The following is a 16,009-nucleotide window of genomic DNA, read 5'->3' on the forward strand; positions in this document are numbered from 1 at the left end:
CCTCTTCCTCCACCATACCCTCTTTCTCCACCCTACCCTCTTCCTCCACCCTACCCTCTTCCTTCACCCTACCCTCTACCTCCACCCTACCCTCTACCTCCACCCTGCCCTCTACCTCCACCCTACCCTCTACTTCAACCGTAACCTCTACCTCAACCCTACTTTCTACCCTCTATTCTAACCTCTACCTCCACCCTACCTCAATCCTACCCTCTACCTCAACTCTACTTTCTACTCTCTTCCTTCACCCTACCCTCTTTCTCCACCCTACCCTCTACCTCAACTCTACCCTCTTCCTCCACCCTACCCTCTACCTCCGCCCTATCCTCTTCCTCCACCCTACCTCAACCCTACTCTCTACCTCCACCCTATTCTCTACCTCAACCCTATCCTTCATGACATGTCATTGCAAAGGCAAAACAAGCTAGGAAAATACTAGCAGCCTTGCCAGGCTTACAGCTGTAGCATAGCATAGCTCAGAGAACAAACCAGGGGAAGGCTATAATAGGGGAGGGAGAGGAGGGGAGGAGGATGTGGGCAAGGATTGTTGTGCCTGTTAAGTGCTCAGCGCTCACGTTTCCCCGCCTGACAGTCTGCCTGACAGCCTGTCTGGCTCTACACCTCGACTCAGGCACATAGATTAGTGGCAGAACGGGTGGTTTAAGGTCACGATTGGAAGCTGCTTTCCTCACTTCCCAACCTGCTGCTGATTCCACAATTAACAGTAGTGTCTGTCTGCACTGATGTGCATTTTAACTAGCTTGTGCTAGTGAGTGTATGGCTCCTCTTCTGTCTCTTCCCTGGGTTACATTGGGCATCCTCTGGTGCGCGCTATAGGCTATATGCTATCCTTCTAGCTGAACATCAAAGCCAATTTACATTCCTAAAGTCCTATAGCCCCCTATGGTTTTCTATACTCTCATGAGGGCCATGTTCTCTGAATTTGAGTTAGTTGACTTGACACAAAGGCCATATACTTAGCCGCTGGTCAAGTAGATGACATATTACTGCAGTACAGTATATAGCAGTATAGTCAAGCTTTGCCTTGGGGAGACTGTAAAATCTGATAATTAATTGACCACATTTATGGCACCAGTTTTGAGGGACCCTCACACACACAAACTAACATAAAAGTAGCTCACGCGAGTATTCAGGTGGACATGCCAAAGTCTTTGTGTGCGTGTGGAGGTGGGACAAGTCCTGGCTGGGTCAGCAGCAGGCTGTCTGTTTCCAGTCTCAGGAAGTGGCAGGCCAGGGCAGGACCAGGAGGTCCCTGTCAAAAGACCAGCACTAGCTCTGCTGTGTTAACAATCAAGGGAAAAACAGGGAAGACAACAAGAGGAAGGAAAAGGACAGATGGTCATGTTTCCCATATAAAATGTAAGGTTACATGACAAGTGCATGCTATTTGGGAATATAGTTCTATGGGAGAATGTGACTCACTCTTTTCATACCTAGGGCAGCGTGCTAGTTTAATGTACAGTAGGCTACACCCTCTGTGGTGAATGACTGCCGCCCTGTAGCCTTGATATCCTTAGTAATGAAATGCCTTGAGAAACTTGTGAAAAGTCATATTTCAGCGTTACCCAGAAGTTTCTCAACCCATTTCAGTTTGCCTATCAGCCTAGCAGAGGAGTTGATGATGCCATTCTTACCCTCCTTAACATGGTCTATAGACATCTAGAGGGTGCCAAATCCCATGTTAGGGTTCTATTTGTTGACTTTTCTTCTGCCTTCAACACAATCCAGCCCTACATTCTGGCACAGAGACTCATTCGGGACTTCTCCTTAGATGGGGGGCTGGTTTTGTGGCTGTTGAACTTCCCGAGCCAATGCTCACAGTGAGTCAAAATAGGTCCCCATGTGTCAGACATACGCAATACCAACACAGGCTCTCCTCAGGGATGTGTTTTGTCCCCACTCCTGTATATCTTGTACACTAATAGTTGTACTAGTTCCCATCCTAACAGACACCTCGTTAAGTTTGCTGATGACACTGCCTTGATCGGCCCTAGATGACTTTGTAGAGTGGTGTGAGGAATCACACTTGGTCCACAATACCAACAAGACCGAAGAGATGTGCATAGACTTCAGGAAGTGTACAAAACCTACCTCTGCAACATCTATCAGAGGTCAGAATATAGAGATTGTAGAGGAATACAAATACATGGGTGTTCTCTTAGACAATAAGCTTCAGTGGAGAAAATGTACAGTCCTGACCTACAAAAAGAGCCAACAGAGACTGTATTTTCTCAAAAAGCTGGGATCTTTTAATGTAGACTGTACTATACTGACTCTGTTATACAAATCTTTCATTGAGAGTATTTAAAAATGTTGTATTGTTTGTTGGTTTGGCAATGCCACTGTCAGCCAGAGAAATAAACTGAGAAGGATTATCACCACAGCAAGCAAGGTACTTGGAGTCAAACAGACAGGCCTGGATGAGATCTTTAAGGTCAGGGCCCTCCGCAAGGCTCACAAAATAATTTTAGACCCAAGCCACCCCCTGTACCTGGACTTTGAACTACTCCCCTCTGGTTCGCAGGTATAGAGCACCCCTCAGCAGGAAAAACAGAACTAGACAATCATTTGTGCCAGGTGTGATATCACTCCTAAATAGCTCAGGCTAATGTTCCCATCGACTCAGTAAGGCCAGCAGGCTAATGTTCCCATCGACTCAGTAAGGCCAGCAGGCTAATGTTCCCATCGACTCAGTAAGGCCAGCAGGCTAATGTTCCCATCGACTCAGTAAGACCAGCAGGCTAATGTTCCCATCGACTCAGTAAGGCCAGCAGGCTAATGTTCCCATCGACTCAGTAAGGCCAGCAGGCTAATGTTCCCATCGACTCAGTAAGGCCAGCAGGCTAATGTTCCCATCGACTCAGTAAGGCCAGCAGGCTAATGTTCCCATCGACTCAGTAAGGCCAGCAGGCTAATGTTCCCATCGACTCAGTAAGGCCAGCAGGCTAATGTTCCCATCGACTCAGTAAGGCCAGCAGGCTAATGTTCCCATCGACTCAGTAAGGCCAGCAGGCTAATGTTCCCATCGACTCAGTAAGGCCAGCAGGCTAATGTTCCCATCGACTCAGTAAGGCCAGCAGGCTAATGTTCCCATCGACTCAGTAAGACCAGCAGGCTAATGTTCCCATCGACTCAGTAAGGCCAGCAGGCTAATGTTCCCATCGACTCAGTAAGGCCAGCAGGCTAATGTTCCCATCGACTCAGTAAGACCAGCAGGCTAATGTTCCCATCGACTCAGTAAGGCCAGCAGGCTAATGTTCCCATCGACTCAGTAAGACCAGCAGGCTAATGTTCCCATCGACTCAGTAAGGCCAGCAGGCTAATGTTCCCATCGACTCAGTAAGGCCAGCAGGCTAATGTTCCCATCGACTCAGTAAGACCAGCAGGCTAATGTTCCCATCGACTCAGTAAGACCAGCAGGCTAATGTTCCCATCGACTCAGTAAGACCAGCAGGCTAATGTTCCCATCGACTCAGTAAGACCAGCAGGCTAATGTTCCCATCGACTCAGTAAGACCAGCAGGCTAATGTTCCCATCGACTCAGTAAGACCAGCAGGCTAGTCTTTTTGTTTTGTTTTATTGGTATGTAACTGTTATGAAAGTTTAGTTTTGTATTTAAACGTGTACATGAAACTGCAACAAAATGTCCCCATGGGGACAATAAAGTCGGTAAGTAAGTACCTCTCTATACCATTCCCGGGGCGCTCCCCCACCAGACCTATATTTCTAAAATCATGGACCCATTTTTACATTTTAGCATACGGTCTCGAACATAGCGATTTACAGTAGTGTGTGCATTAATTTTCATAATTTTCCCCCGTACTGGTCCCCAGTGGATCCAACTGAGCCACACAGAACCGGGTGGTGATTGTTTTAACTATAGTGTAGGCAGTATACCTCGCGCACACATGTCAGCGCGCGCAGTGGTGTCTCAGCGCGTGGACAGCTCATGATAACCAGAGATACGAGGAGAGGATGAGAAGGCAGCTGAGGGGCCTGTTAGCCTATTTATAACGACCGCAAATAAATACTTTGCCTGACGCCAAAAAAAATTTAATTACCACGTTTCCATCCACAGTTTTTATGCGAGGAGCCTAACGTCATATTTTATAAAACGAAATAATGACAGCTGTGATGAAAACAGGAAGTTTCTGTGTAATTTTATAAATGCAGACAGATATTTTGCTCGTTCGACATGGTGTGATGATTTTGTGTGGGTAAAATACAAACGTTTTCGCTCTTAAAATAATCTCATCAAGTAGATTAGTCAACACACACAGCCTACCCTTCACTGTATCTGCGAGCTATTGGCTACAGCGCGCACGTGCCAAAACCAGAGTAGTCACGTTTTATATTTAATGCAAATTTGTTTGAAAATTTGAAAATGTGACGAAACACATTGAATATTCGATTTTTATTCGGTAGGCCTACATGAAAACGTAAGCAGAAAAAAGTACATAATCATACACTGATTTTAATTCTCCATCGAGTCAGTTTGTTGGAAACACACCACTGTTGGAAAAATGTGCATATTTAGAATTTGGTTGGCACAAAAGCAATGCGCTGTTTCCCACATGTTTTACCTTGCTCCACACCCTGCATGTGCTTGAATGCACAATTATACCTATTAAATTCATATCATATGATGAGGCAGGACGCTTGCAGCACATTCTCAGAGCTGACCTCCTTTGCAGGGTCAGAGGGATGTGCAACATGACATCACATAAAACTTGCTGTTCCAAAACATGTTACACACTATTTTTCGACACCAAAATGAATTCAGTACAGCCCTTTCAAATTAAGGTTTTTGCTTGTTGAAAATGGCATCCTAAACTACAGCATGCACTTTGATACTTTAAACTCCTTTTCAGAGCAAACTTATCAGCTATTTTGTGCCAGCTACCTGACTAACTCCCTGCACTGTCTCTGTTTTGTGAACAGGTGGTGTTATTCTGTATGCGGGCTCCTCTGGCAGTGCCAGCCCAGGCAGCCCGTCCAGTGGGTACCAGACCGAGTCCCCCCCCCCCTCCCACTCCCAGCCCTCCTCCCCAGAGGAGATCACCTTCACAGAGCTCGGGCACCTGGGGTCCCTGAAGGGCCAGAGGGGAGGAAGATGTACCCCTCCATCTTCCAAACTGGTGTTCCAGTTCCCAGAAGTCTACAATGTGGCTACATCAACATCCACCCACCAGGACACCTACCAACACCCCATCGCTGGGACAAGACCATGTGGATTCACAGGAACTTTCACCAGTGAGTTGTTTACCAATGTGTTATTTTCCCTCTTTACTTCCTGAACCTGAATATCCACCTTATCCATGACCCATGTCCCCTGCATCTTTTAGCTGACTGTACACATCTTTTGTTGCTTGTACAATTGGTTGGTATTCACCCTCGTAGGCTCACTGATCTGATCACATTTCTGATTATCTGTGCCTCTCTCTTGCTATGTCTACAGAGGCTGGTGGGATAGTGCTTCTGTGCAAAGTGTGTGGAGACATTGCATCTGGGTTCCACTACGGAGTGCACGCTTGTGAGGGTTGCAAGGTAAAGACCCTGACAAATAAACACAAACTGTATATAATATGATTACATTACACAGTCTATATTACCATAAAAACCAACCAGGATGCAAACTAACTGTACATCTGCTTGTATTTCCTGTCTAGGGTTTCTTCCGTCGCAGCATCCAGCAGAATATCAACTACAAGATGTGTGTGAAAAATGAGAACTGCCTCATCATGAGAATGAACCGCAACCGTTGCCAACACTGTCGCTTCAAGAAATGCCTCTTCGTTGGCATGTCCAGAGATGGTAAGAGTTATAGTGAAATCTTAATGGTAGTGCAGGCTCAAAATGGGGCAGAGAGTCTTTTGAGGCCATCCAATGAGTGTTTATCAGTTACAAGTTCCATCAGCACTGCACCTTATCTTTTTATCGGCAGGTAGTCTAGTGATTAGAGTGTTGGGCCAGTAACCGAAAGGTTGCTAGATCGAATCCCAGGGCTGACAAGGTAAAAGTCTGTCGTTCTGCCCCTGAACAGGCAGTTAACCCACTGTTCCTAGGCTGTCATTGTAAATAAGAATTTGTTCTTAACTGACTTGCCTAGTTAAATAAAGGTAAAATAAAACAATACATCTTTCACCTGAGACATTGCACTGGCCTACTGTTGAAGGGCAGACTTAGGAAAATACCCTATATCCACACAGCCTCTTGCTCATTCAAAGGTTTCAAAGTCGGTCTGTCTTTTTCTTGTTCAGATTCCTCCTCTCTCTCTTGTCCCTGCTCCTCTCCATGTTCTTCTCCTCCATGTTCCATGAGCTCTCCTCCTGTGCTCTTCCTCCATCCCACTCTCCTCTCCCCATCCCACTCTCCTCTCCTCCATCCCACTCTTCTCTCCCTCCCTCCATCCCACTCTCCTCTCCCCATCCCACTCTCCTCTCCCCATCCCACTCTCCTCTCCTCCATCCCACTCTCCTCTCCCTCCCTCCATCCTACTCTCCTCTCCCCATCCCACTCTCCTCTCCTCCATCCCACTCTCCTCTCCTCCATCCCACTCTCCTCTCCCTCCCTCCATCCCACTCTCTTCTCCCTCCCTCCATCCCACTCTCCTCTCCCTCCCTCCATCCCACTCTCCTCTCCCATCCCACTCTCCTCTCCTCCAACCCACTCTCCTCTGCCTCCATCCCACTCTCCTCTCCTCCAACCCACTCTCCTCTCCCTCCATCCCACTCTCCTCTCCCTCCATCCCACTCTCCTCTCCTCCATCCCACTCTCCTCCATCCCACTCTCCTCTCCCTCCATCCTACTCTCCTCTGCCTCCATCACACTCTCTTCTGCCTCCATCCCACTCTCCTCCATCCCACTCTCCTCTCCATCCCACTCTCCTCCCCATCCCACTTTCTGCCTCCATCCCCCTCTCCTCTCCTCCATCCCACTCTCCTCCCCATCCCACTGTCCTCTCCTCCATCCCACTCTCCTCTCCCTCCATCCCACTCTCCTCTCCTCCATCCCACTCTCTTCTCCCTCCATCCCACTCTCCTCTCCCCATCCCACTCTCCTCTCCCCATCCCACTCTCCTCTCCTCCATCCCACTCTCCTCTCCCTCCCTCCATCCTACTCTCCTCTCCCCATCGCACTCTCCTCTCCTCCATCCCACTCTCCTCTCCTCCATCCCACACTCCTCTCCCTCCCTCCATCCCACTCTCCTCTCCCATCCCACTCTCCTCTCCTCCAACCCACTCTCCTCTCCCTCCATCCCACTCTCCTCTCCTCCAACCCACTCTCCTCTCCCTCCATCCCACTCTCCTCTCCCTCCATCCCACTCTCCTCTCCTCCATCCCACTGTCCTCTCCCTCCATCCCACTCTCCTCTCCCTCCATCCCACTCTCCTCTCCCCATCCCACTCTCCTCTGCCTCCATCCCACTCTCCTCTCCCTCCATCCCACTCTCCTCTCCCCATCCCACTCTCCTCTCCTCCAACCCACTCTCCTCTCCCTCCATCCCTCTCTCCTCTCCCTCCATCACACTCTCTTCTGCCTCCATCCCACTCTCCTCCATCCCACTCTCCTCTCCATCCCACTCTCCTCCCCATCCCACTCTCTGCCTCCATCCCCCTCTCCTCTCCTCCATCCCACTCTCCTCCCATCCCACTGTCCTCTCCTCCATCCCACTCTCATCTCCCTCCATCCCACTCTCCTCTCCTCCATCCCACTCGCTTCTCCCTCCATCCCACTCTCCTCTCCTCCATCCCACTCTCCTCTCCCTCCATCCCACTCTCCCCTCCCTCCATCCCACTCACCCCTCCTCCATCCCACTCTCCTCTCCTCCATCACACTCTCCTCTCCCTCCATCCCACTCTCCTCTCCTCTATCCCACTCTCCTCTCCCCATCACACTCTCCTCTTCCCCATCACACTCTCCCCTCCCTCCATCACACTCTCCTCTGCCTACATCACACTCTCCTCTCCTCCATCCCACTTTCATCCTGTGCTCTTCCTCTATCCCACTCTCCTCACCCCCATCCCACTCTCCTCTCCGACAGTGATTTATGAGAACAGGAGCCTTGAAGTCCCAAAAGCTATCTGTCATCCAGAAAACTGCAGCAAACAGGAATTATTTTGGGAAATTGGAACAGGGTCAACTTGATTACCTTGTGTACTGTTTGCCCTTATAACATCTTGTGGAATTAATTAGGGATACAGCAAACAATTAAGCTTGAGATGCAGGAACAAAACAGCCTGTCCTTGACACGCAATTAATCAATCGTATCCTACGCTTTTAGTCTTAATAAGCAAAATATTGATAAATTGCCCAATCATAGCAGATTACGAGAATACGTTTCGGTTTATCTAAAAAAGCATAGCAGAAATAGTGGTTCCTCGTGACTTCGTTCAAATAGTTTGCCTGTCTTCTACTCTTCTTCCTGTCAGTATTGTTGTAGTTATCTCTAGTTCTCTATATTGCTTAATCTATGAGAGAACCAAGCGTGATTTATGCATGCGGTCGACAGTTTGGTTGCACAAAGGTTGAGTACAAGAAATGAGGGTAGTGTAGAGTTTTTTTAAGGGAACAAACACTCATATTGACCCTATTAAAAAATATGTTCTCGCAATTGTCAAGAACCGCAACCTAGAAACCTCTTTCCTTCTGCTGCAACTGTTGCGAAAACAGGAAAACCTCAGTCAACTGCCTGCAGTCCACATGAAAGAATACGCCCTAAATTCTCAGGAGCCTGATGATGTGTGATTCTGTGTCTTATGATACCGTATAGGCAAGGCAAATATTTCAGTCAGTTGGCACAGTAGTGGCATACTTTCCCTCCCTGAAACCTGTTAGTCTTCTTAAAGATACAGTCCATACTGTAATGACTAGACGCTACAGACTCATTTCTTGACATATAATAGTAAATCCATATAAACTAACATAGCAGATCTCCTCTAACCTCATGCCACTGTGTATAGCCCTTTAGCTCGATCTAGGTCGATGATCTTTAGGGACAGTGCAGAGACCCAACCGATCATGTAATGATGCCAGATATATTAAAGGCCTAGTACAGTAAAAAAATGAATATCCTGTGTTTATTATATACAGTTGAAGTCGGAAGTTTACATACAACTTAGCCAAATACATTTAAACTCAGTTTTTCATAAAACTCCTGACATTTAATCCTAGTAAAAATTCCCTGTCTTAGGTCAGTTAGGATCTCCACTTTATTTTAAGAATGTGAAATGTCAGAATAATAGTAGAGAGAATGATTTATTTCAGCTTTTATTTATTTCATCACATTCCCAGTGGGTCAGAAGTTTACATACACTCAATTAGTATTTGGTAGCATTGCCTTTAAATGTATTAACTTGGGTCAAACGTGTCCGGTAGCCTTCCACAAGCTTCCCACAATAATTTGGGTGAATTTTGGCCCATTCATCCTGACAGAGCTGGTGTAACTGAGTCAGGTTTGTAGGCCTCCTTGCTCGCACACACTTTTTCAGTTCTGCCCACAAATGTATAGGATTGAGGTCAGGGCTTTGTGATGGCCACTCCAATACCTTGACTTTGTTGTCCTTAAGCCATTTTGCCACAACTGTGGACATATGCTTGGGGTCATTGTTCATTTGGAAGACCCATTTGCGACCAAACTTTAACTGACTGATGTCTTGAGATGTTGCTTCAATATATCCGCATAATTTTCCTGCCTCATGATGCCATCTATTTTGTGAAGTGCGCCAGTGCCTCCTGCAGCAAAGCACCCCCAGAAGCTATTATTTTCTTATTTTTTTCCATTTTAATTGAAAACAATCACAGTAAGGTACTTAATTGTTCCCCAGAAATAATTTGATATTGAGATAAAAAAGGCTGCATTGGATCTTTACCACAGATGTTCACATCTGTAACTAAAGCAACACACAGATAACTCCTCCAATGTCATAGCATAGTGCAGTATCTTATTTTGCCCTCAAACACTGTAAGTTAGTTTGTTTCTACAACATAAGTTCATGATTGCACTCTTATTAATAATTCTTATACATTATTTACATTTTGCCTCATGCATTGTGCTGGCTTGGTTGGAGAACTCTCATGAGGCAGGACTGCCGTATGAAGTCTACTTCTTATCTCACACTCCACCTTGTGGCGTCTCACTCTCCTCATTCACCACTTTCTTTCTGTAATCCTCTACTTCACTCCTCCTCTTCACTGTCACTTACCCCCTCCTTCACTGTAACCTCTCCTTCCTCCATCCCTCATTCTCTGCAACCTCTCCTTCCTGCGTGCGGAGAGCCTCTCTCTCTTTTTCTCTGTCCGCCACAGTAGCAGTGACATCACGTTCATGATGACCCACTGCCCTACTTACAGAGCAGAGAAGGAGGGAGGGAAGGAAGGAGAGACGGAGAGAGAGATGGAGAGGAGGAGAGAGAGGGGGTCTGTCAATTACATCTCCAGCAGATGGATATTTTTAGAGGGGGGAATAAGGAGAAGAGGGGGTACGGAGAAGGAGAGGGGATAGGGAGGAGGAGGGGAATAGGGAGGAGAGGGGGTATGAAGGAGGAGAGGGGATAGGAAGGAGGAGTGGGGATAGGAAGGAGGAGAGGGGATAAGAAGAAGGAGAGGGGATAGGGAGGAGGAGAGGGGATAGGGAGGAGGGTAGGGAGGAAGAGAGGGAGTAGGGAGGAGGAGAGGGGATAGGGAGGAGGAGAGAGAGTAGGGAGGAGGAGAGGGGATAGGGAGGAGGGTAGGGAGGAGGAGAGGGAGTAGGGAGGAGGAGAAGGGATAAGGAGGAGGAGGGGAATAGGGAGGAGAGGGGGTATAGGGAGGAGAGGGGGTATAAAGGAGGAGAGGGGATAGGGAGGAGGAGAGGAGGAGGGGAATAGGGAGGAGAGGGGGTATAGGGAGGAGAGGGAGTAGGGAGGAGGAGAGCTGATAGGAAGGAGGAGAGGGGATAGGGAGGAAGGTAGGGAGGAAGAGAGGGAGTAGGGAGGAGGAGAGGGGATAGGAAGGAGGAGAGGGGATAGGGAGGAGGGTAGGGAGGAAGAGAGGGAGTAGGGAGGAGGAGAGGGGATAGGGAGGAGGAGAGGGGATAGGAAGGAGGAGAGGGGATAGGGAGGAGGGTAGGGAGGAAGAGAGGGAGTAGGGAGGAGGAGAGGGGATAGGAAGGAGGAGAGGGGATAGGGAGGAGGGTAGGGAGGAAGAGAGGGAGCAGGGAGGAGGAGAGGGGATAGGGAGGATGAGAGGGGATCGGGAGGAGGAGGAGGGGAATAGGGAGGAGAGGGGGTATAGGGAGGAGAGGGGGTATGAAGGAGGAGAGGGGATAGGGAGGAGGAGAGGAGGGGAATAGGGAGGAGAGGGGGTATAGGGAGGAGAGGGAGTAGGGAGGAGGAGAGCGGATAGGAAGGAGGAGAGGGGATAGGGAGGAGGGTAGGGAGGAAGAGAGGGAGTAGGGAGGAGGAGAGGGGATAGGAAGGAGGAGAGGGGATAGGGAGGAGGGTAGGGAGGAAGAGAGGGAGTAGGGAGGAGGAGAGGGGATAGGGAGGAGGAGAGGGGATAGGAAGGAGGAGAGGGGATAGGGAGGAGGGTAGGGAGGAAGAGAGGGAGTAGGGAGGAGGAGAGGGGATAGGGAGGAGGAGAGGGGATAGGGAGGAGGAGAGGGGATAGGGAGGAGGAGAGGGGATCGGGAGGAGGAGATGGAGTTGTGGGGTCCATTACAAGACTAACACAATCTGCTCAGATCCATCCATATTGAAGAGACAGCCAGATACAATTAACACATTTTAGTATTCAAGGATATGTGTGAATATTTTGGTTTCTGTACAGACCATTTAAACACATTACTCCAAGTCCATTTGTCCATTTCCTTCTGTTTGTCTTCCTCAGCTGTGCGTTTTGGCCGTATCCCTAAGAGGGAGAAGCAGAGGCTTCTGGAGGAGATGCAAAGCTACATGAACAGCCTGAACGAGTCTAACACCACCATGGACGTAGACTCCTCCCCTATCTCCGAAGCCCCTCCCAGCTCAGCAGAGGTTCCCTCTAAAGAGGCAATCAGAGCCATCTCACGGTCCTATCAGGACATCTTCGCCAGCAGCCAAGACAGGGCAGCCAAGTTGGGCATCAACATCAATAACAACAATAACAACCTCCCAACATCCTGCCCCTTCAAGAGTTACGCATCTCAGGAGAACTTCCATGGCTCCCCCCACTCCGGCTCTACCCAAGGGTATCAGTCCTGTCCTGCAGGCCCCGCCCCTTGCTGCTCAGTAACCAATGACAACCACCATACATTCCCTTCTGTGGACAACTGTTGCTATAGTTACCCTGCGACATCCAATCAGAATCATGGACAGTCCAATATCGACACGCCTCAACGGGGCAGCTCGACCAATCACAACTGTTTCTCCATTAAGGAAGAGACCCAAGAGACCCAAACTCAGACTTCCTGTCCATGGAAGTTAGCAGCGGGCACCAAAGTGCTGGTGAGTAAATGGAGAGTTGTTATAAAGTTGGTCTTAAACTTGACTTTTGTTAAGCTGCAAAACAAATAGTATAGTGTGATTATAATCTATCTGTATCTAACGCTCAATTAAATTCAATTAAATTCAAGGGGCTTTATTGGCATGGGAAACATATGTTAACATTGCCAAAGCAAGTGACGTAGATAACTTTCCCGCTCTATCTAACCCTCTCTTAACTCTCTCAGGCTTGTCCTCTCAATGCGTGTCCTGTCTCTGCGGCCAGTCGTTCCGGCCAGCAGGTATGGGAATCTTTCTCCCAGTGTTTCACCCCAGCAGTGAGGGAAGTGGTGGAGTTCGCTAAGGGCATCCCTGGCTTCCAGGAGCTCAGCCAGCACGACCAGGTCATGCTGCTCAAATCAGGCACCTTCCAGGTAATAACTGCTTGGTTAGTCCAGGACTAGGCTTTATCTGGGAAACCGGCCCTAAAACAGATGTTTGTAACTGCAGCTGAAATTAAGTAAAAAATACCTCTTCATTTTCTCTCCCAATACATTTAATCCCACTCCCTGTTGGCTAACCTTCCATTGTGTCTTATGTCTTGGTCAGGTGTTGATGGTGAGGTACTGCACCCTGTTCAACCCTGAGGAGAGGACGGTGACTTTCCTGAACAGCCAGACATACCCTCTGTCCTCCCTGCGGGCGCTGGGAATGGGGGCGCTGCTCAACTCCATGTTTGACTTCAGTGAGAAGCTGGGAACTCTAAGGCTGGAGCCTGAAGAGATGGCTTTGTTCATGGCCGTCGTGCTGGTCTCTGCAGGTGAGACAAAGAGCTGTTTAATTCCTTATAGTATTGCATTTGCACCTTGACCAGTATGGAGATAGGCTTACATTTGTAACATGAATGGTGTCATTTTTTTTCGAATATATTTTTGTATTTAATCATCAGCATAGCGATAAACTAACCAACCACAAAGCTGTGCCAACATCCATAAATAGATATTGGTGTTTCTCAAACAAACTCTCACCCTGTCTCCTCTCGTCTTCTCAGACCGTTCAGGCATCGCTGACATGGGTGCAGTGGAACAGCTCCAGGAAGGGTTGATCCGCGCCATGCGTTCTCTCATCCACCGCCGTCGTCCTGAAGAGAGCGCAGCCATATTCCCCAAGCTGCTCCTGCGCCTGCCCGACCTGCACACCCTCAACAACCTGCACTCAGACAAGCTGCTGGCCTTCCGCATTGACCCCTGAACAGCCCTGATACACACACACAGCCAATCACAACTTGCCCACCACCACTTTCTAGGGCAGGACTTTCCAGAGACTTTCCATGAGAAGAACAATGATGACTTGGGCAAATCAAAATATATATATTCAAGAAGCATGTTTTAAAAAATACAATATTGAACAGATTTTGATCGTCATCCTGTTTTCATGCACACTTATACACACACACACACACACACACGCACACGCACACACACACACACACACACAAATAACCTCAAGATCTCCACTTGTTGAAAGATGGTCTGTTAGAACGTAGTGTTTTACGCTCACCGTTACCCTCCTGGACAGATTCATGTGTATTGCTGTTTACCCAGAGACCAAAAGACTGTTTGTTCACTTACTTGTTTAACTCATTCCTAATCTACTGACCATCGCCAAACCACAGTTGAGAGAGAATCAGAGAAGATGTGGACAATGATGTGTCAGGGACCATTATTGGTGACTGAATGTGTGGGGGTTTAATGTGTGAATAAGAGAAAGAGATCCTGTATATATAATAATACATAGATCAACTTTACACTTAAGATCATATGACTCCCATTTCACTTACAAACACGTCTGGGGTTTAAATATGCAATTAAGTCTATATATTCAACAGCCTTGGATTTCATATAGAAATGCTATTTTCTGTGTATTGTTACATCTGCATCAGGTTTAATGGAGACAGAGACAGCACTGTGTCTCCAAGCTTGTTGGGTTTTGTACTCCATTTTGTTCAGATTATTTTGTTGTTGTAAATAATACATTGTCTTATTCAAATAATAACAATATATGGTGGAACTGCTGGGCAAAATCACAGTACATAAGACAAGTTTATGGATTAGAGCCTATAGAAATGTTATTGACTCTCTAAAGGGTGGGGGTTGGCAATGAAGAAATGGACTATGCACTGGAGAAAGTCATGTTGAAGAGGGCTCTGTATTATATTGGTGAGAGGGATGTGTCATTAGCAGACACTTATCCAGAGTAGAGTAGTGAGTGCATGCATTTTCATAACTCACAAAGGTGTCAGATCAGATCGCATATTGAATCAAACCAGCAGAGTCCCTGAATTCACCAGCTCTCCTCACTCCACAACATGCACATTCTCCCCTATCCCCATCCCCAAGGTCTGTCATACAAACTGAAAAAGAGACTCGGGGTGAATAAGGATCTTACCTGATTGCTCCAGATCTGAGCACATCTATTGTTTGTAAATGTTGTTTCTTCTTGTTCTTCCACAGAAATGATATAAAGATGAAATGATGTACCTATTGAATTCCGCCTTGTGTTTCTTCTTTGGTGTCCCAGAACAATCTAACATAACAAATCTAAAATCCTTACATTCCATGATATGCAGGTTTCCACAAAAACTCTGCTTCACTAATGCCGTACAACACACTGACCCAATTTAGTACTTAATCTATGAAAATACCGCAGTAAAAATCAAGTCCTAAATCAGACTGACTAGTGCCTATACCGCTTACTGCCTTTCAAATTGTTAAAGAGAGACAAACGGATTCTCAGTAGTAGGCTACAATTATACATACTTCCATGCATTTCAGATTTTTGGAATAAACAATAATGTTATGCACGAATCATCATTACATAATAATTTCTGAATAGATTATTATGCAAAAAATATATATTCTGGATGTTCTGCAAGTGTAGCTCCTGGTCTTGACTCAGTTCCATTATATTACACATAAGAGTCATTGAAGGAAGGCCTCTTCTGTAGGGGGGAGTTTTGTTAAGAGCCGCGACATTCGGTCTGAAAATGAACATGCATCACTTGCAGTACGGTTTTGGAAGCATAAGGACATAGCCGCGAGAAGTAGTTTGGGGGTAGGGGTGCTGTGATTTTTTTTGCGGACATAAAAAATGCCTCACAAGTCCTCAACTGGCAGCTTCATTAAATAGGACCTGCAAACACCAGTCTCAATGTCAACAGTGAAGAGGCGACTCTGGATGCTGGCCTTCTAGGCAGAGTTCCTCTGTCCAGTGTCTGTGTTATTTTGCCCACCTTAATCTTTTCTTTTTATTGGTCAGTCTGAGATATGTCTATTTCCTTGCAACTCTGCCTAGAAGGCCAGCATCCCGGAGTCGCCTCTTCACTGTTGACGTTGAGACTGGTGTTTTGAGGGTACTATTTAATAAATTTGCTTTCTTTCAAAAACAAGGACATTTCTAAGTGACCCCAAACTTTAGAATGGTAGTGTATGTTTACCAGTTTCTTCAAGTACTTTGAAAATGTAAGTTATTTCTATATGAAAATGTAAA

General features: G+C 47.1%; 1 protein-coding gene across 1 annotated transcript in view; it reads left to right on the forward strand.

The window, feature by feature from the left end:
- LOC139416816 (nuclear receptor subfamily 1 group D member 1-like) overlaps nucleotides 1–15,005 on the forward strand; it is a 29,806-nt gene extending 14,801 nt beyond the window's left edge. Inside the window, exons 2-8 of the mRNA XM_071165895.1 lie at nucleotides 4,963–5,274; nucleotides 5,480–5,568; nucleotides 5,691–5,835; nucleotides 11,889–12,484; nucleotides 12,709–12,894; nucleotides 13,070–13,280; nucleotides 13,512–15,005. Of these exons, the coding sequence (XP_071021996.1) occupies nucleotides 4,963–5,274; nucleotides 5,480–5,568; nucleotides 5,691–5,835; nucleotides 11,889–12,484; nucleotides 12,709–12,894; nucleotides 13,070–13,280; nucleotides 13,512–13,711 (1,739 nt within the window). The 3' untranslated portion in view covers nucleotides 13,712–15,005. The remainder of the gene's footprint in view (nucleotides 1–4,962; nucleotides 5,275–5,479; nucleotides 5,569–5,690; nucleotides 5,836–11,888; nucleotides 12,485–12,708; nucleotides 12,895–13,069; nucleotides 13,281–13,511) is intronic.
- Nucleotides 15,006–16,009: the final 1,004 nt, after the last annotated feature.

This window comes from Oncorhynchus clarkii, chromosome 9 (assembly GCF_045791955.1).
Source record: "Oncorhynchus clarkii lewisi isolate Uvic-CL-2024 chromosome 9, UVic_Ocla_1.0, whole genome shotgun sequence".
NCBI lineage: Eukaryota > Metazoa > Chordata > Actinopteri > Salmoniformes > Salmonidae > Oncorhynchus > Oncorhynchus clarkii.